The sequence below is a fragment of the Tachypleus tridentatus genome, chromosome 4 (genome assembly GCF_004210375.1).
Source record: "Tachypleus tridentatus isolate NWPU-2018 chromosome 4, ASM421037v1, whole genome shotgun sequence".
Classification (NCBI taxonomy): Eukaryota; Metazoa; Arthropoda; class Merostomata; order Xiphosura; family Limulidae; genus Tachypleus; species Tachypleus tridentatus.
The window spans coordinates 4,486,199-4,506,910 of NC_134828.1; the positions used below are offsets into that span (position 1 = coordinate 4,486,199).

The window sequence follows — 20,712 nt, forward strand, 5'->3', positions numbered from 1 at the left end:
TATGGCTTGTTTTAAATATTAACTCTACGTTATAGATCAGAATTTGTTTTACAAGTAAATTATTCGCTTGGAGAATAAACAGTTTAAGATCTTTAGTAAGAAAGCAGCTTATCAATAGAACTTGTCGTGAGTCTAATACAATAATAATTGTTATTTAATAGCTCACATCTTATCTTATAGGAGGCCATAGTTGTAACAGATGTTCTTCGCTATGGTGCAGCTTTCCAAGATGGCCGTCTAAAGAGGGGAGATGTTTTGTTGGCTGTAAGTCGAATCATTTTATTAGTTTCAAAGTTTATTCCAGCACGATTTTAAATGAAAAAAATACAACATTTTTTTTTGTCTCCTACGGATTTTCTAGGTGAACGACATGTCACTGCGGGACATCTCCTTCAAAGAGGCTGTGAAGCTGTTACGCGAGGCAGCATCGCCCGTTCGACTGTTGGTTGTTAGAGAAAATCCCCAAACCTTATTTACAACTCACCAGAGTAAGTTATTTAGCAGTCTAAGCTTTTACATAATCTTAGCAACTGTTAATTCAAACTTTTATATGTCTGGTTCCAAAGTCAGGCTTAGCGTTGCCTCCTGCCATCATTACTTTTGAGCCTTTGTCTATTTCAATTCTTTCAGTAATTTTGTTTTATAGGGAGTCGAGGATAGATAAAATGAGAATTTACACAGAACGTAGTAATATTTTATTATAAGAATTACTACAAGTACTGTTTGGATTAAAGTTCAAAATAATGTAAGTCTGAGGTAACATTTTTTATAAGAATTGCTACAAGTACTGTTTGGATTAAAGTTCAAAATAATGTAAGTCTGAGGTAATATTTTTTCTAAGAATTGCTACAAGTACTGTTTGGATTAAAGTTCAAAATAATGTAAGTCTGAGTTTTTATGTAACGAAAGGTGATCTTACGAACTCTTAGATCAACCTCAAACATTCTAGAAAATCAATACGCTTATTTTTTATTATAAATAGCTCTTTGTGGCTAAACATTTTACCTTTTATTATGTTTAATTTTTTAGATTTCAAATGTTGTTTTGTTTTGAATTTCACGCAAAGCTACACGAGGGCTGTCTGCGCTCACACGTTGCTTCATTCCACTATTCGATTTGCTTCTATTATTAATTTTATTTAGTTTTCTGCATTTGCAGCAAGTTTTCTTCTGCTGTTATATTTTCTCCTATTATTATGCTTAACTTTTTAGCTTTCATGTATTATTTTCTTCTGTTAATTTATGTTGATATCAGGTTTACTACTTTGTTCATTGTGGTAGTTTTATTCCATTCATTGTTTTATCTGCTTTACTACTGTGTTCATTGTGGTAGTTTTATTCCATTCATTGTTTTATCTGCTTTACTACTTTGTTCATTGTGGTAGTTTTATTCCATTCATTGTTTTATCTGCTTTACTACTTTGTTCATTGTGGTAGTTTTATTCCATTCATTGTTTTATCTGCTTTACTACTGTGTTCATTGTGGTAGTTTTATTCCATTCATTGTTTTATCTGCTTTACTACTTTGTTCATTGTGGTAGTTTTATTCCATTCCTGTTTTATCTGCTTTACTACTGTGTTCATTGTGGTAGTTTTATTCCATTCATTGTTTTATCTGCTTTACTACTGTGTTCATTGTGGTAGTTTTATTCCATTCATTGTTTTATCTGCTTTACTACTGTGTTCATTGTGGTAGTTTTATTCCATTGTTTTATCTGCTTTACTACTTTGTTCATTGTGGTAGTTTTATTCCATTGTTTTGTCTGCTTTACTACTTTGTTCATTGTGGTAGTTTTATTCCATTCATTGTTTTATCTGCTTTACTACTGTGTTCATTGTGGTAGTTTTATTCCATTCATTGTTTTATCTGCTTTACTACTGTGTTCATTGTGGTAGTTTTATTCCATTCATTGTTTTATCTGCTTTACTACTTTGTTCATTGTGGTAGTTTTATTCCATTGTTTTGTCTGCTTTGCTACTTTGTTCATTGTGGTAGTTTTATTCCATTCATTGTTTTGTCTGCTTTACTACTTTGTTCATTGTGGTAGTTTTATTCCATTGTTTTGTCTGCTTTGCTACTTTGTTCATTGTGGTAGTTTTATTCCATTCATTGTTTTATCTGCTTTACTACTTTGTTCATTGTGGTAGTTTTATTCCATTGTTTTGTCTGCTTTGCTACTTTGTTCATTGTGGTAGTTTTATTCCATTCATTGTTTTGTCTGCTTTGCTACTTTGTTCATTGTGGTAGTTTTATTCCATTCATTGTTTTATCTGCTTTACTACTGTGTAAACAGTGCTGAGTCTTCTATCTGATCTGAAATTGAATCTTTTAGCGGCAGTTCATGATGAACGAATGAATTCTCTGTTGATATACAGGTACAATTCACTTGACGGGAAGCTAGCTAGTTCTGTTCTTAGCTGACCTTAAAAGATTTATATGCTAATTTTTCATCAAGGAAGATATGTCATGCCTTCATAGAAATACTGACGTCCGAAGTTAATTTTCTGAAGTTGATTGGTTGTAATGTTCGAAATCTGTAAATATTCCTTGTCATATATCTGTAGTTTTCCGATTAATAAACGTTTATCAAATATCAAGTCATCCCGTAAGTGATGTCTGAAAAGCTAATACAGGAAGTTCATTATCATTTTTATCTTTGTAAAAAGCTTTAATGACAAAAATATGTAGTAGAACATGCATAAAAATGTTCAAACAAATAGAAGAAACTAACCCAATACACTTTTTCAGATCATTAATCAAATAACCATTACGAAGATGGATGTGTCTGAGGAGCACATTAGTAACTGGTGATGTCGTCCCACAAACACATTAATTTCATTTAATAGTTTCCCTTTATAATTTAGGTGTTTCTATATATATTTATCAATAAGTTGATGACATCTAATTTGTTTCGACCAGTATATATCAAACCATCCCAAAAGTAATGTCCAAAAATTTAATACAGAAAGTGTATCATCATTTCTTCTTTATATAAGGCTTTAATGACTAAAATATATAGCAGGACGTGTATAGAAATGTTCAGACAAATAATAGAAACTAACCCAACTCCACTTTTTCAGATCATTAATCAATTACACCCTTATAAAGATGGATGTGTCTGAGGAGCCCATTAGGCATATAATGCTTTATGAGTTTAAGAAAAGCAATAGTGCGGTAGAAACTACACAAAACATTCAAGGTATTTATGGTGCAGAGTCTCTAAATGAAAGAAAATGTCGAAGGTGGTTTCAGAAGTTCAGATCAGGTGACTACAGCTTAAGTGATGCGCCATGTTCGGGTCGTCCTGTTGAGTTTAATGATGACTTGTTACTGGCTGCACTTGATGAAGATTATGCTGTAACAGTTGAACTAGTACAGAAGTGTGATTTAACCCATTTAACAGTTCACTGTCATCTGCAAGAGCTTGGAAAGGTGTTAGAACTTGGAAAATGGGTCCCCCATGATTTGAGAGAAGCCAACCTTAGAGCAAGAGTGCACATTTGCACTTCTCTGCTCTATCTTGAACATAGCTCACCTTTATTGAGCAAGATAGTGACTGGAGATGAAAAATGGATATTTTATAAAATGTTAAGTGCCGTAGACAATGACTCATTGCAGGTAAACTGGCTAAAGCACAGCCCGAAATGAACATCCACCCTAGGAAAGTCTTGCTAAACGTTTGGGAGATATTGTTGGTGTGATTCACTGTGAGTTGCTTTCATTCAATGTAATGATTTCATCAAACTTCTACTATCAACAGGTAGAGTGCTTGAATGTTGCACTGAAAGAAAGGAGCCATCCTTTGATCAGTCATAAAGGTGTTGTGTTAAATCAGGATAATGCATGGCCCCATACAGCAAGGATTACATCTGCAAAGACTGAAGAGCTAGACTGGTAAAAACTTCCACATCCTCCTTATTCTCCAGACCTTGCTACATCTGATTATCATCTATTCCAATGAAGATGTCAAAACTATTTTCTCTGTATTCTTTTCCTACAAACCCTATGAATTTTACAGAAGTGACATTCAGAAGCTTGTGAATCGTTGGCAGGAAGTAATGAATAATAATGGAACATACATTATTGATTAAGTAACATTAAAATCGCTTGAAATACTTTCTCTTTTTCTGAACCCAAAAATGGGACATTACTTATGGGATAGGCCCGGCATGGCCAAGCGTGTTAAGGCATGCGACTCGTAATCTGAGGGCCGCGGGTTCTGATCCCCGTCGTGCCAAACATGCTCGCCCTCCCAGCCGTGGCGGCGTTATAATGTGTCGGTCAATCCCACTATTCATTGGTAAAAAAGTAGCCCAAGAGTTGGCGGTGGGTGGTGATGACTAGCTGCCTTCCCTCTAGTCTTACACTGCTAAATTAGGGACGGCTAGCACAGATAGCCATCGTGTAGCTTTGCGCGAAATTCAAAACAAACCTTTTGAATCAATGGTCTGACATGTTCTGGTGGTATTGTGATGTTTTTAATTTATAATGTACTTGCTGAATCAAGGGCCTTACATGATTTAATGGTTAAAGTGCTCGACTGGTAATATGTGGGTCGAGAGTTCTAATTTTTTCATTGCAAGTCGTCGCATTTTAAGGTGTAGAATTGTTACAGCTAACAATTAATGACGGTCGATTCCCATTTTTCGTTTGTAAAAGAGCAGTTAAGAACTGACGGTAGATGGCGTTGACTCTGTTTTCTGGTTTGTCATTTGAAAATTAAGAACGGCTAGCGCAAATAGCCCTAATATTTCTACGCGAGGCTCGAAAACAAACGTGACCTTTTTAGCATATGTATTTCATTACACGTCGTAATACAAGGCTTTTCAGGAATTATTTAAACGGGTTTCTTTAGTAGGAATTTGACACACAAACGAGTAAAGTTTTAACTGTAAATCTTATCTATCTGTAGAAACGTATCTGCAGTTTAATATATTTTGCAAGTAAGTGTTAAGAATATAGCTGACTATTCTTGGTTGTAATCGTGCTAAATAGATCCATCTTTTGTTGTGCGCAATGTAACCGTAACGTTTCTACCGTTTCACCTATTTCAGTAACCATGAAATACAAAACTGTAAACGAAACTGTTTGTTTTTCTTGTGAGTGAAAACGAAAGCAACCAATTTACTAATTTCGTTTATAGAAGTTTAAAAAGATACGAAAAACTGGCTGTTTTATGAAATGTTTATGAATGGATAACATGAACCAGGTTTTCTTTAAACGTTAATGTCCTCTTCGACATTGTGCAATCTACAGATCTTTTTAAGCTGCCATGAATTATCCATTCTGTTTTCGTAAAACAACAAACAAACAATGACAAATCTTATAAAATGCAGGCCAGGTCTAAGTGGAATTTTATCATTCGCAACTGCAGAGGACTCCAGCGACAGACAGTAGTTAATTTCACATAAGATGTGTAGTTCGTTGTCTTCCGATAGAACAGCGGTAAGTTTACAGACTTACAACATTGAAGTCCAGGGTTCTATTGTCTGAGGTGAAGACAGCGGATAATCCCGTATGGTTTGACTCTAAAATAAACAAACGCAATTCAATATTGTATACAAAATAAAGATCGGATGTTTATTCGTTAGATATAGCGAGATCTCAGCAGTATTATAAAAATAATAAAAGATTCGACAAGGGAAGGTGAAGTTAAATTTTTGTGGGAAGCGGCTCAAGCCATCCCTAATGAAATGCATGAAAAATGAAGCAAGCTTTCAGGTATGACACAAATCTGTAACTTATTTAGGTGCCAAGTTAGTTTAAAATTCATTGAACGAATATCCCATTTCAGTGCTAACCTCGTCCGATATTCCTCGCAAGTTCATCATGGTGGAACTACGAAAAACCAGTGTGAAAGACAAATTAGGCATGAGTTTCATCCAAAGGACGTAAGTGCAATAATGAAGTTTAATTATCAGTTTTATAAATTAAATACGCACATCAGCTTCATCATATTGCACGTGATGTTTAACTATCTTAAGCTCGTGACTGAGGTTTCAATGTTACTGTTTTTGTCAGTTCCTAATTCTTTTAATATATTGAGCCTTTCTTCGCAAGAAAAACAGAAAAATTCATGTCGTTAATTTTAAAATTTAGGAACAACATAAGAGCTTTATCAAAGACACGTGTATCTATCTACCTATCTATATATACATATATACACACACACATAAAAACCCGATTGTTAATATATATACAAACACTTAATGTTCTTCTTCATCATCTTCATCTGTTAGATTAATGGTGTGTTCTTCATCATACCAACGTAGCTCCTTGGTATGAGTATCGAAGTGACTATCAAATTGTGTTACATAACGGAGCTCCTTGGTATAAGTATCGAAGTGACTATCAAATTGTGTTACATAATGGAGCTCCTTGGTATGAGTATCGAAGTGACTATCAAATTGTGTTTCATAACGGAGCTCCTTGGTATGAGTATCGAAGTGACTATCAAATTGTGTTACATAACGGAGTTTCTTGGTATGAGTATCGAAGTGACTATCAAATTGTGTTACATAACGGAGTTTCTTGGTATGAGTATCGAAGTGACTATCAAATTGTGTTACATAACGGAGCTCCTTGGTATGAGTATCGAAGTGACTATCAAATTGTGTTACATAACGGAGCTCCTTGGTATGAGTATCGAAGTGACTATCAAATTGTGTTACATAACGGAGTTCCTTGGTATGAGTATCGAAGTTACTATCAAATTGTGTTACATAACGGAGCTCCTTGGTATGAGTATCGAAGTGACTATCAAATTGTGTTACATGATGGAGCTCCTTGGTATGAGTATCGAAGTGATTATCAAATTTCATCAGAAGGTGTGTTCATCTTCATCTGTTAGATTAATGGTGTGTTCATCTTCATCATCTTCATCTGTTAGGTTAATGGTGTGTTCTTCTTCATCATCTTCATCTGTTAGGTTAATTGTGTGTTCATCTTAAACATCTTCATCTGTTAGGTTAATGGTGTGTTCTTCTTCATCATCTTCATGTGTTAGGTTAATGGTGTGTTCTTCTTCATCATCTTCATCTGTTAGGTTAATGGTGTGTTCTTCTTCGTCATCTTCATCTGTTAGGTTAATTGTGTGTTCATCTTCATCATCTTCATCTGTTAGGTTAATTGTGTGTTCATCTTCATCATCTTCATCTGTTAGGTTAATGGTGTGTTCTTCTTCATCATCTTCATCTGTTAGGTTAATTGTGTGTTCATCTTAAACATCTTCATCTGTTAGGTTAATGGTGTGTTCTTCTTCATCATCTTCATCTGTTAGATTAATGGTGTGTTCTTCTTCATCATCTTCATCTGTTAGATTAATGGTGTGTTCTTCATCATCTTCATCTGTTAGATTAATGGTGTGTTCATCTTCATCTGTTAGATTAATGGTGTGTTCATCTTCATCTGTTAGATTAATGGTGTGTTCTTCTTCATCATCTTCATCTGTTAGGTTAATTGTGTGTTCTTCTTCATCATCTTCATCTGTTAGATTAATGGTGTGTTCTTCATCATCTTCATCTGTTAGATTAATGATGTTTTGTTAATCAGTTCAATTTATTTTTCAGTAATGGAAGAGGAGTTTTCATCACATACGTTGTAAGTAGTGATATTTTGTTAACCACAAAGAATCTTTACGATATTCTACCTGAAATATAACCCCTGCGCTGTGTCCTAGAATATCTGAACATATATTAAGAATGTTGTTTTTCCTTATAAGTGAACAGGGCGTGGCTTTGTCGTTAAAGTGCTCTTTAGGAAAAGACATTCAGTTATATTTTTAAAATTAATTATTAAATAGTTAATTTACATTGTTATTTTGATGGTTAAATAAAAACTTTGACGGTGTCATCATGAGTTAGTGATGTGTGGAATTTCATTTTTTATACTTTTCTTTTCAACTGGTTTGCTGTCGTTAAGGGCAAACTGCACTATCTGTTCTATGCTTCTTACTGGTGTATATCAAACCTGATTTGTAATGTAATATTTTCAGTTAGTGGGATGCACCTCGAATAAGCGTTGTTGTTTGTTTATTACTTTATGTGTTATTTTTTTATTTTCATATATTTGATTTATTCTAGTTAAATGTATTATTTATTTACAGTATATATCATTTAGTGGTTTAATTGAGTTGAAGAATAATATTTTTATTTTGGTGGTTGAACATATTTATAACCAAGGAATGATGTTCCACGCACCTCCTGTGTAAGATGTATATTTATATTTGACATTATGACAGTTTCCTATTTTTAATCATATTTGAAATAGTAAAGGAATTCGTATTTTCTGTAAACACCCGTTTCAATACATAATCACTTTAGTTTGCCACTTCTTTTCCAAAGAGCGACTTCATGTTGCTTGCCGTGAGCTAGTTATTCGCATTATAAATTTGTTTCACTGCTGTCACAACATATTAACGTTTCGTATTTACCCAATTTTGACACAAGATCAGAGACAGTAGCTAGTAATGTGAATGTTCGTAAGTTTTTATTTAATTTTATACAATAAGCTATCTTCGTTGTGCGTACCGTAGGGATCAACTTCCGAATTATAATAATTACACTATATAACACAAATCTTGTTCCTGGATATTATATGTTATTTCTTAATTGCTTACGTTGTAGAAATACAGAAAATGGCCATTATTCCCTTCAAACTTTGTTTGTGTGACCTGAATAACGAAATTTAGAAATTAACCTATTTTCTATGTAAAAACAGGCAAATTTGCACATTTTCATTTACATAAGGTCTGAATAAAACAACATATGAATCAAGATTTACATGTATTTATACTAAAGTTATACAAAAGTGTTTAGAAGTGAGTAGTTTTTTGGGATTTGCGACTGTAATGTAAATTACTTTCACGTATCGGCCCCAAATATAGTCTCCCATCATGTTTTCGTTATAAGCTCACAGGTCACAAAAGCAAAGTTTGAAGAGAAAAATAGGTCTTTTCCATTTGCTTTAGGTATAAGCAGTTGGGAAATAACACTTTCTGTCCAGGAACAAGAAAAAGTAAACATTTTGTTACATAGTTATAATCAGTAAGCCAGTAAGTACTGTTACAATAAGAAAACCAGATGCACACGTATTCTCCTACACGCTGTAGATAGGTAGCTTTTCAAAATCAGTGATGTTTTTCAATGTTTGATAAATAGAAATATTTTATTAACCGATTAGTAAGTGGTATTTCTTTGAACATTGGTCACAAGTTTTGCCTTCTTTACTTCCATAATACTGGGGCAGAACTTTAATGGGAGACATTGCGTTTTTTTGATGTTTACGTTTTTAAATTAACACCGTTCAGAGATTTCGAACAGCACGTACTTTGAGTATTCACACAAACGAATACGTCAAACACATTCTAGAAACCATTTATTCTTAATAATAAAGTAGGTTTACATCACTGTTCCCTGTGAAAATTAGTTTATTGACGTGACAGCTCAGCTCTGTTGGAGTCAAGACGGTTGTGAATTAGTGTTGTGTGTACGTCATTCGACGTGATGTAATATTATAAACAATGTTGCTAAAATTCTCTTTACAAATATATAGACAGTCCCTAATTAACTGTAAGTATGATTTGTCAGTACTTCATTTTTAACAATAGAAGTACATAAAACCTTGGGGAATATTTCTGTAACTAAATCACAGCATCAAGGGCAGAATTCTTGATTCATTCCACTTCTGACCTTAAAAACTTTTTTGACGTCATCACTTTGATCATGTGAATCTGTCATCACTACTAAATCAAAACAGTAAAGTACTGACTTTTTCAAGATGATTGGATACTTACATTACAATATATATACTGTATCAAGAAAGGACGATTTGTTACTGACTGGAACACAAGGTAATTGGATACTTACATTACAATATATATACTGTATCAAGAAAGGACGATTTGTTACTGACTTTTTCAAGGTGATTGGATACTTACATTACAATATATATACTGTATCAAAAAAGGACGATTTGTTACTGACTGGAACACAAGGTAATTGGATACTTACATTACAATATATATACTGTATCAAGAAAGGACGATTTGTTACTGACTTTTTCAAGGTGATTGGATACTTACATTACAATATATATACTGTATCAAGAAAGGACGATTTATTACTGACTGGAACACAAGGTGATTGGATACGTACATTACAATATATATACTGTATCAAGAAAGGACGATTTGTTACTGACTAGAACACAAGGTGATTGGATACTTACATTACAATATATATACTGTATCAAGAAAGGACGATTTGTTACTGACTAGAACACAAGGTGATTGGATACTTACATTACAATATATATACTGTATCAAGAAAGGACGATTTGTTACTGACTGGAACACAAGATTATTGGATACTTACATTACAATATATATACTGTATCAAGAAAGGACGATTTGTTACTGACTAGAACACAAGGTGATTGGATACTTACATTACAATATATATACTGTATCAAGAAAGGACGATTTGTTACTGACTGGAACACAAGATTATTGGATACTTACATTACAATATATATACTGTATCAAGAAAGGACGATTTGTTACTGACTAGAACACAAGGGGATTGGATACTTACATTACAATATATATACTGTATCAAGAAAGGACGATTTGTTACTAACTAGAACACAAGGTGATTGGATACTTACATTACAATATTATATACTGTATTATAAAACATACCATCAAGAAAGGACGATTTGTTACTGACTGGAACACAAGATGATTGGATACTTACATTAGAATATTATATACTGTATTATAAAACATACCATCAAGGAAGGACGATTTGTTACTGACTAGAACATACGATGATTGGATACTTACATTACAATATTATATACTGTATTATAAACATACCGTCAAGAAAGGACGATTTGTTACTGACGAGAACATAATGATTGGATGATTGGATACTTGCATTACAATAACGTATACTGTATTATAAAACATACAATCAAGAAAGGACGATTTGTTACTGACTAGAACACAAGGTAATTGGATACTTACATTACAATATTATATACTGTATTATAAACATACAATCAAGAAAGGACGATTTGTTACTGACTAGAACATACGATGATTGGATACTTACATTACAATATTATATACTGTATTATAAACATACCGTCAAGAAAGGACGATTTGTTACTGACTAGAACATAAAATGATTGGACACTTACATTACAATATTATATACTGTATTATAAACATACCGTCAAGAAAGGACGATTTGTTACTGACTAGAACATAAGATGATTGGATACTTGCATTACAATAACGTAAACTGTATTATAAACATACCGTCAAGAAAGGACGATTTGTTACTGACTAGAACATAAGATGATTGGATACTTACATTACAATATTATATACTGTATTATAAAACATACCGTCAAGAAAGGACGATTTGTTACTGACTAGAACATACGATGATTGGATACTTACATTACAATATATATACTGTATCAAGAAAGGACGATTTGTTACTGACTGGAACACAAGGTGATTGGATACTTACATTACAATATATACACTGTATCAAGAAAGGACGATTTGTTACTGACTGGAACACAAGATGATTGGATACTTACATTACAATATATATACTGTATCAAGAAAGGACGATTTGTTACTGACTGGAACACAAGGTGATTGGATACTTACATTACAATATTATATACTGTATTATAAAACGTACCGTCAAGAAAGGACGATTTGTTACTAACTGGAACACAAGGCGATTGGATACTTACATTACAATATTATATACTGTATTATAAAACATACCATCAAGAAAGGACGATTTGTTACTGACTAGAACATACGATGATTGGATACTTACATTACAATATTATATTCTATATTATAAAACATACCATCTGGAAAGGACGATTTGTTACTGACTAGAACATAAGATGATTGGATACTTACATTACAATATTATATACTGTATTATAAACATACCGTCAAGAAAGGACGATTTGTTACTGACGAGAACATAAGATGATTGGATACTTGCATTACAATAACGTATACTGTATTATAAAACATACAATCAAGAAAGGACGATTTGTTACTGACTAGAACATAAGATGATTGGACACTTACATTACAATATTATATACTGTATTATAAAACATACCGTCAAGAAAGGACGATTTGTTACTGACTAGAACTCAAGGTGATTGGATACTTACATTACAATATTATATACTGTGTTATAAACATACCCTGAAGATAGGACGATTTGTTACTGAATGGAACACAAAATGATCGGATACTTACATTACAATATTATATACTGTATTATAAACATACCGTCAAGAAAGGACGATTTGTTACTGACTAGAACATAAGATGATTGGATACTTGCATTACAATAACGTAAACTGTATTATAAACATACCGTCAAGAAAGGACGATTTGTTACTGACTAGAACATAAGATGATTGGATACTTACATTACAATATTATATACTGTATTATAAACATACCGTCAAGAAAGGACGATTTGTTACTGAATGGAACACAAAATGATCGGATACTTACATTACAATATTATATACTGTATTATAAACATACCGTCAAGAAAGGACGATTTGTTACCGACTGGAACACAAGATGATTGGATACTTACATTACAATATTATATACTGTGTTATAAACATACCCTGAAGATAGGACGATTTGTTACTGAATGGAACACAAAATGATCGGATACTTACATTACAATATTATATACCATTTTATGAAACATACCGTCAAGAAAGAACGATTTGTTACTGACTGGTACACAAGGTGATTGGACATGCACTCTAAAAATCTACTCTGTGTGTTAAGATATGTCTAATATCGCATTTAGTTACTGATGAATCATGTGATTATGATGAGTCTTTTTAGGTATGGTTTTGATTATTTTGAAGTGAAAATAGCGGTGTGTTTAATCTTTTGATTAAAGTTGTTACAGAACAGAAATAGCGAGTTTTGTGAGTCGACGTGAAAAGTACAAGTTTTGACAGTAAAATGTTTATATTTATTTTTACGTCTAAACCAATTATAAAAATATTCCATTCTTTTAAAGGTTTCTATTTTGTTTGTCGTAAGCTTTTTAACAACATATGTACTACGAGTTAGCCGCGGGAGATAAGCCATCAAGTTTTACTGTTGTCATGATACTTGTTGGAGGTCTGTTTAAATATTAAGAACGTAAATATATTCTAGAAACATATCACTCGCTGCAATTTACAGAAGTAAAGAACTAAATATTCGTCTGATTAATTTGCTTGTGTGTTGTTTTTATTCAAAATGTAAACATTCCAGCCAACTGTATATTGAGACAGATGTTTCATATCAGTACCAATACAGAGTCTTAGATCTGTACTACGAGTCGACATATTTAATTACCTATAGAAGACAATTCAAGCAACTAATTTCGGTTCAAACTGAGAAAGAAGCAAATAAATGTTTGTTGATAATTCTCATCGTATCCTAGCAACCAGGAAGTATTGCCGCCCAACATGGTCAAAGAATTATGCAGGGAGATGAGATTCTGGAAGTTAACGGACAGAACGTGAGAGACAGGAACCAGAAGGACATGGCCGAACTTTTGTTGGTAAAATTTGTTTGTTTGACGTACTAACTTACTTTCTCACTGCCAGAAGTCAGCCTACTAATTAATGTATATATTTACTAACATATCATCCATTTACTTTCACGTTAAGAACTTGTAATGTTTCCAAAACTCGAATACTTTGAAATGTTTCATTTTTTTTTCCCGAGTTTAAAGTCTCGTTTGAAAACATCCATTGATTCTCAGTAAAGTTAGTATTTATTGTCATTTTCTGTTTGTTTATTTCTAATAGTATTGACCAAAGAAAATATGGGGTATGGGGTTAAACCTTGTTTGTGTTGTTAAACTTTTATAAATTGTCTGTTTGTAAAACAATTCACTAGAGGTCGACAGTTCTGAATAAGTATGTTAAAACACTTTAATATATAACCCGTTGAAACAGTTGTAGTAGCAGGTGACATCCACGAGCGCAGTAACCAATACCGCCACAGATATTAATAGATCCACCCCCTCAAGGAAATGTCAAGAGATTTAAAGTTAGATTTACGTCATTACTTGACAAACGTGTGTTTTTTAATGTTTCCTAAACAGGCTGTTGTTATCGATAGGGTTAAAATTAAATTGATTTCGTTCAATGACACCTTCGTTCAGAGTGTATTTTATTTTGTGGCGACTATATTAAGGTAGTTCATGTGAATAAACATCAAATATTTGGAGTTTATATCTGTTCTCAATGTCTGATAACTGTTTTAACAACGTCTCTATCGGCTCTGTTTACGACTGGTATAGTCAAAGCTGTCGCGGTAATAATTGGTTTTGAGAGCATGGGTTACTGGTGTTTATCATGGTATTTTATATATATATATATTTAGTGAAATTAAACAATTTATATCTAAATGAAGTTAAATGAATAAACAAAATCATGAGGAAGGACTGCGTTACAAACAGTAAATCACACCCTCTGATTAATTATAGCCATAAATTTTCGTATCAGTATAAAATTAATACCTAATGGATTTAATTTTTAAAAATTTAGATAAAATTATTAAATTATTCTATAATACATACAAAGAAAATAAAATCAGATAATTTATATTAAAAATTATTAAAAATGTTTAGTTAAAAATAAGTTCATCTAAGAACTTGGCACTACTTTATGCGGATGTACACCTTGAGCCGCATATAAATGAACGACGGTCACAGTAAACTATCACTTTGGGCGAAGAGAACGACTTTCCTGAGCGTCCTCAATTGCTCTGCATCTCGTCTTGTGATCCAAAGTGTTAAATACCTGCCACGAATTTTGTTTTATTTAAATTATCACTTTACTGATGATGTATTAAGTAGTGCCTCTCTATAGGTAACTGTGCATGTTCTCCACCGTGTAATTTATAGTTCAAGTTTTTAGTTATTGGGTTTGTTCGTGTGTTATTATTTTCCATTATTGTCTAGATTTTGTTATTTGTAGTCGTGTGTTTTTTGTTGTAATACTTTTCGGCCGTGACACATCTCACGAGTTAGTATTTTAACGTATTTTAATACAGAGTTTTCCTTCCAGGTTGTCCGGCATGGTTGCGGCCATCCGGCCCTATTCCGTTCGGTCGCGGTCGATTCGTTTTGTGGTCCCCGCGGACTCGCTGCCATCAGCGGTTATTGACGCTGTGTGTTGCCAACTTGGAGGTAATGTCCTCGAATGTTTACAACACTTTCGTCACTGTCTATCCTCGCCGTTGTTAAAAACTGTTGACCGTAGGTGACTTTACCTTTAACAGGACCTCCAACCCTGTTGAACCGGCGGGACAAAAGATTATGTGGTTCCTCGCCCCATAAACTACCCCAGACTCAGTTGCATTAGGACTGCTACAGTATGGGGAGATTCAAACAATTGAACACGAGTGCTACCAGGCTCACCCTGGGGTGAGTACTGGAAACAGGAGGGTGTGCTTTAACATGAAACATCCTGTGCCATGAAACATCCTGTGCCAAACATTCTCAAGATCAATGACTTTACTGTCATGGTGAACTACGTGATAAAAAAGACTCGGCACGCTGGTGACTATTGTGTGATAAAGTGTCTCGTATGTAGACACTTTATGTAGGATCACGCGTTTTAGCTGTGCCCAAGGCGAGTGACCTCATATGCTTCGAAGGTCGTGGGACACAAACCGCTAGAGCGGCCGCTTTCCACATGATTCTCGGCATCGGCGGGGAGGAGGGCTGGTGTCTTTTTGCCGGTCCGAGAGGGAGTGGAGCCTATGAGGAAGTTCAGGCTTCTTCCCTGGCCAGCAAGGAGTCAGACATGTGTGGGATTCGGGGCTTTTTACCTGATCGGGAGAGGGTTGGAGCGTCTGAACAGGCCCCCTTGTCAGGTCGTAGGGAGGTTTGGGTCCCCTGTTAGGTCATGAAGAGATAGGGGCCTCTGAGGAGGCTCGAACCTCTTTGTAGGTTCAGTAGGAGGCCTGGGCCTCCTCTTTGGTTAGAGTGGAAGGCTCCATTCTGATGCTACCCATGCCATCCTTATTTTTATGTGGTGTATCCCCCAGCAATCTCTTCCTCTTCGAAGTTTGCTGGGTTCATTGGGGGGAGGCAGAGGACACTGTTTTGAGGCACGCCCTCAATCTCCTGGACATACAACGGTAATGCAGTAGTTATCCCTATTGGATGACCACCCTGTAGTTCCTGTTATTGAACAGACAAGTCTTAAGAGAGTACATGACCCTTCGCTAACACCAAAGCAGTAAGTCGATCCTTCCACAGCTTTTGATGGGTTTATCCTGCTATCCACAGAATGTGTATCCATGGAAAACAGTTCAATGCATTTTCTCTCTTCAACCACTTTCGGGTTGGTGAAATATTTATGCAGGAGACCCATTTTGCGTCTAGAAGGGATCACTTCTCCTTTGTAAATCATTTTCCTGTTCCTGCTTTCTGATCCTTTGGTTCGAAAATGCACGAAGTGTAGGAATTCTCCTGAATCCAAACTTCTCAGGAAGTATCCTCGCATCACAAAGTGATGATGAAGGGCGGGTTGTGCACGTTAATGTCATCTCTTTGGGTCGTAAAGACCAGCTTGTTAATGTCCATGCACCTTTCCAGGGGAGGGAGTTGAAGATGTTCTTTTCTTTCTTTGGACAGGTTCTTGATAATGCAAGCCAATATTGTCCTTGGTGGGGATTTCAACTGTGTGTTGGATCCCCACATCAATAAGATTGGGGGAGATCCCCTTTCTGGTGATCAGCGTGCACAGCCTCTGCATTCAGTGTTGTCAAACTTCGACTTCCACGATGTCTGGCGTGCAGTTTACGGGGATGCTTTTGTTACCACTTGAACTGGTCAGGGCGTATCTTGTAGCCTGAACCATTTCTGTATGACAGCTAGCCTGAAGTTGAATGAGCTAGAGCTGCGGTCTATTGGGTTGGTGATGTTTCGTTTCACGTATGACCATCAAGCCTTTTTCACCTCATTCCAGGATTTTACCCCTGTTTTTTGGGGGTCCTGGAGTGTGGAAACTCAATGTCTCTCTACTCCCTGAGGACGAGGTGGGGAATGGATTAATAACCTTTCTCCAGGCCTCTGTTCTATTGAGACCTGGTTAGTGGCTTCAGGGAAGCCTGTGCCTTCTTGCTGAAGCAAGCAGGCATGCAGTATTCAAGAACTCACAATCTTGCTCTGCGTAGTAAGCAGTACACCTTAATGGCGTTGCTTATGAGCAGACCAATGGACCAGAGGATACTTGTGGACATTGACATGCTCAAAAAGGACGTAGACATGGAATATGCCAAATTATTCTGAGGTGCGAGCATTTCTAGTCTGATGAAGTTGCTTAATCCCAGAAATGTTACTATGATTCCACTCTGTAAGGCACAGGAGAAGTCTTAATATAAGCACATCTCCAATCTGTTGAGAGACAATGGTCAGGTATTCTCAGACATTACTGACATCCTCAACACGTGCCTCAAGTACTATAGCTGACTATATTCGGCTTCGACTGTGGGTGAGGATATTTGGCGATACATCATTCAGTTCTTGCCAACCCTCAATCCATCACGGTCTGACGACGTTTTGAAACCCATTACACTAAGTGAATTTTGGGTGGCTATCTGGTAAGTGTCTGGGACTGGATGGCTTACCAGTGGAATTCTATCACCATGTATGGCATATTACTGGGCCTCTTTTTATTAGACTTTTTTAACTACTGTCTGACCCGTGGGTCCATGCCTTCGGGTACGCTGGATGAATTAATTATGTTAATCTGTAAGGATCTCTCCCAGTCCAAAGATATGACATACCATATCACTCTTGAGTGTGGATGGAAAGATTATTTCTGAAACCCTGTATACCCATTTCAGTGTTGTCATGCCGTCTTGTCCTTGACATTGAAATGTGTGAGGAAGAAGTATCCATCAAAACTTGGTACTTCTATATGACCTGTTCCATTGCATCACGGACAAGAGCATTCCTAAAATTTTTGTGTCACTCAATCAGAGTAAGGCCTTTGATTGAGTTTCCACAAATATTAGCGGTACGTTCTGGAGAGGTTTGGTTTTTACTCCAGCTTATGTACGAACTTTCTATACGTCTTCTTCGAGCATGTTCTTAGTGAATGGATACTTGATGCCCAGTTTAACATCTGTCAGGGTGTTCGTCAAGGACGTCCATTATCGCCATCTCTTTATGCGTTAGTGATCGTACCCGCTCTCTCATCTGTATCACTAGGTTTCAATGTGTGGCCTTCGTTTCCCAGGTGGGGCATCCATCAAGTATGTAAGTTATGCAGATGATATGAACTGATTTCTAGAAAACCAAACATACCTGGGTTCAACAAGGGTGATTGTTAACAAGTACTCTCAGGGCAGTGCAGCTCAGCTCAACTACACTAAGTCTAGGGCTCGGGAGTTGGGCAAGTGGGCCTCATCTGCAGACACTCCATTTGATTTGGCATGGGCTTCCTCTCCAGTCAAGTGTTTTGGGATTCCCTTCATTGCGAGTCCTGAGGCTGCCTGTGGGAAGATGGTATAACGTGTCAGTTTGGCAGTTCAAGATTATTGTTACAGCCCTGCTAACTTGTTTGACAGAAGCGATGAAGAGGAGGCTTCTCCACTTATTATGGTATCTTGGCGAGATTCTTCCTCTGTACGACTGCTGTGAGCGAGCTGTTGAGTGACATGTCTGTGGAGTGGTAAGACTGAGACAGTGTCTCGGTTGTCTTTAGTTAAGCCACCCTTCATGAGAGGAGTGGACGTCCCATATGTCTGGACCGAGTGCCTTTCTTGTCCACCACTATATGCTGTCTCTCTTGGGAGGATCATCCCTGTAGCCAACTGGCTCATATCCTGATTAGTTCAGACATTTTTTTGAATAAACCAATGTGTTTTAATTCTCCCACTTGGTATGCTGACGCTCTTGCAGCGACCAGACTTTGTCACGCTATGCCACGTGATATTCCGTCTGCTTGCTCCGGACTGTATTCACAGGATAGAGCAACACCACCCCGCTCTTCCATGGAACGTTGTGCCATGTTGATATTTACATTCAGGGTTTCATGACATTTTACCAGTAAGAGAACGATTATACCTGTCCAGTATCAGTGTCGCCGAGTCATGTCATACTCAGGTATAGTGTCCTTTACATGTTGGTCCTTTGTTCGACATCGGATGGAAGAAGGTGGCTCACCTTTTCCGTGTCCCATCGATCTCGGTTGAGACCGTTTTGATCACTTGCTGATCCCCGTTCACAGTGTCCTGGCCTTTACCTTTCACATCCCCATATCAGGGTCATCTGGCTTACCTGTACTCAATTCCTTTTTGAGGGGGCTCCAGTGTCGTTCTGTAAAATAAGACCAGATACAAACTGTTATTCCGCCTTTATGCGAACTATTAGTTACTGAATCGGAGGGACTCTTTATCATTGTTGGTGCCCGGACGTCTCACCGGTGTGCACGCTTGAGGGTAGCGGAATCAGACTGATTTTCTAGACTGTCTGTTCTATGTAATTATTGTTTATTTGTATTTTCATAATTTTTTTATCTATTTTGTGTGTACTTTTTTGTATCCTATAATTGTTTTTGTACATATTGTATATTATGTGGAATATTTGTTTGTATGGCTAATTTTTTGTAATTAAATCCTTCTTAATTTTTGGGTTTTTTAAATTTTTTCTTTAAGCTTTGTATTTCATTTTTTTCTGTAATTCTCTTTAGCCATTTGTAATTTTCTACTTTCATTTCTGTTGTTTGTTTTTTGGATTTAGTTACTTGTACATATCAGTACATATTGTTTTATGCGCCGATTCATTTTTTAATTTAATATTTAGTGTATATATGCATGTGTGTATACATATCTTTTTCTAATTTCTCCTTTTGTAATTTTCGTGTTCACTTACATAGCTGTATGTACTGTATATTTATATGTTTTGTTATTTCATTCCATATCATTGTTGTACATTTTGTATACACTTGGTGTTTTGTTCTTTGTATTGTTATCGTGTATAATAAATTCAAAATCAGGAATGCTAACTTCAAGAGGTAAGTTTTATCTTACTTACCACCAGATGTCAGTACCTTTCATTTTTATTTATTTATTTATTTCATTTTGATGTTTATATTTTTCTTATTCTCTCATGGGAGAGCAGTCACCTTCCCACAACAGGCAGTGAAGGGTGATACAGATGTGGGACGTTGAGCACCCACATCTCACTCTTCTAATTTCTAATTTTCTTATGTGAGACTAGCGAATTGAGCTGCAATGTGGGTCCTATTTCAACAGTCATTTCCAAAATATAGGATACATTTTATAATCTCACGTTGTAACACGTACTCAAGAATCACTTTTTCGAGGAAAAAAAATGTGCAGCGTATTTTTTTAATTTCATGCAGTGTGTTTTGGTTTACGAATTGAATATTGTATGGTTATAATATATATATAATTGTTTTAATATTTACATATTTTCCACTAGTTATTTTTTCATTAGAGAGGTAATATCATAATGGTTCCTATTACATTGTTTTTACCTGTAAATAGATGTTTAATAATTAGTTAACAATTATTTAAATGTTTCATGGATCTGTTACTTATCTAATAATTGCCACCAGGAGGTCAGATTGGCTGATTGACATACAATG

At 35.5% G+C, this 20,712-nt stretch overlaps 1 protein-coding gene across 3 annotated transcripts in view; it reads left to right on the plus strand.

Annotated features, from left to right (window-relative positions):
- The window catches only part of LOC143248476 (E3 ubiquitin-protein ligase LNX-like), a 58,914-nt gene extending 39,222 nt beyond the window's left edge, over positions 1–19,692 (plus strand). For all 3 annotated transcript variants that reach the window (XM_076496875.1, XM_076496876.1, XM_076496877.1), the window contains 6 exons: positions 181–264; positions 362–488; positions 5,795–5,891; positions 7,569–7,599; positions 13,515–13,634; positions 15,151–19,692. In XM_076496875.1, coding sequence (XP_076352990.1) covers positions 371–488; positions 5,795–5,891; positions 7,569–7,599; positions 13,515–13,634; positions 15,151–15,249 — 465 coding nt within the window. In that variant the 5' untranslated portion in view covers positions 181–264; positions 362–370 and the 3' untranslated portion in view covers positions 15,250–19,692. The remainder of the gene's footprint in view (positions 1–180; positions 265–361; positions 489–5,794; positions 5,892–7,568; positions 7,600–13,514; positions 13,635–15,150) is intronic.
- Positions 19,693–20,712: the final 1,020 nt, after the last annotated feature.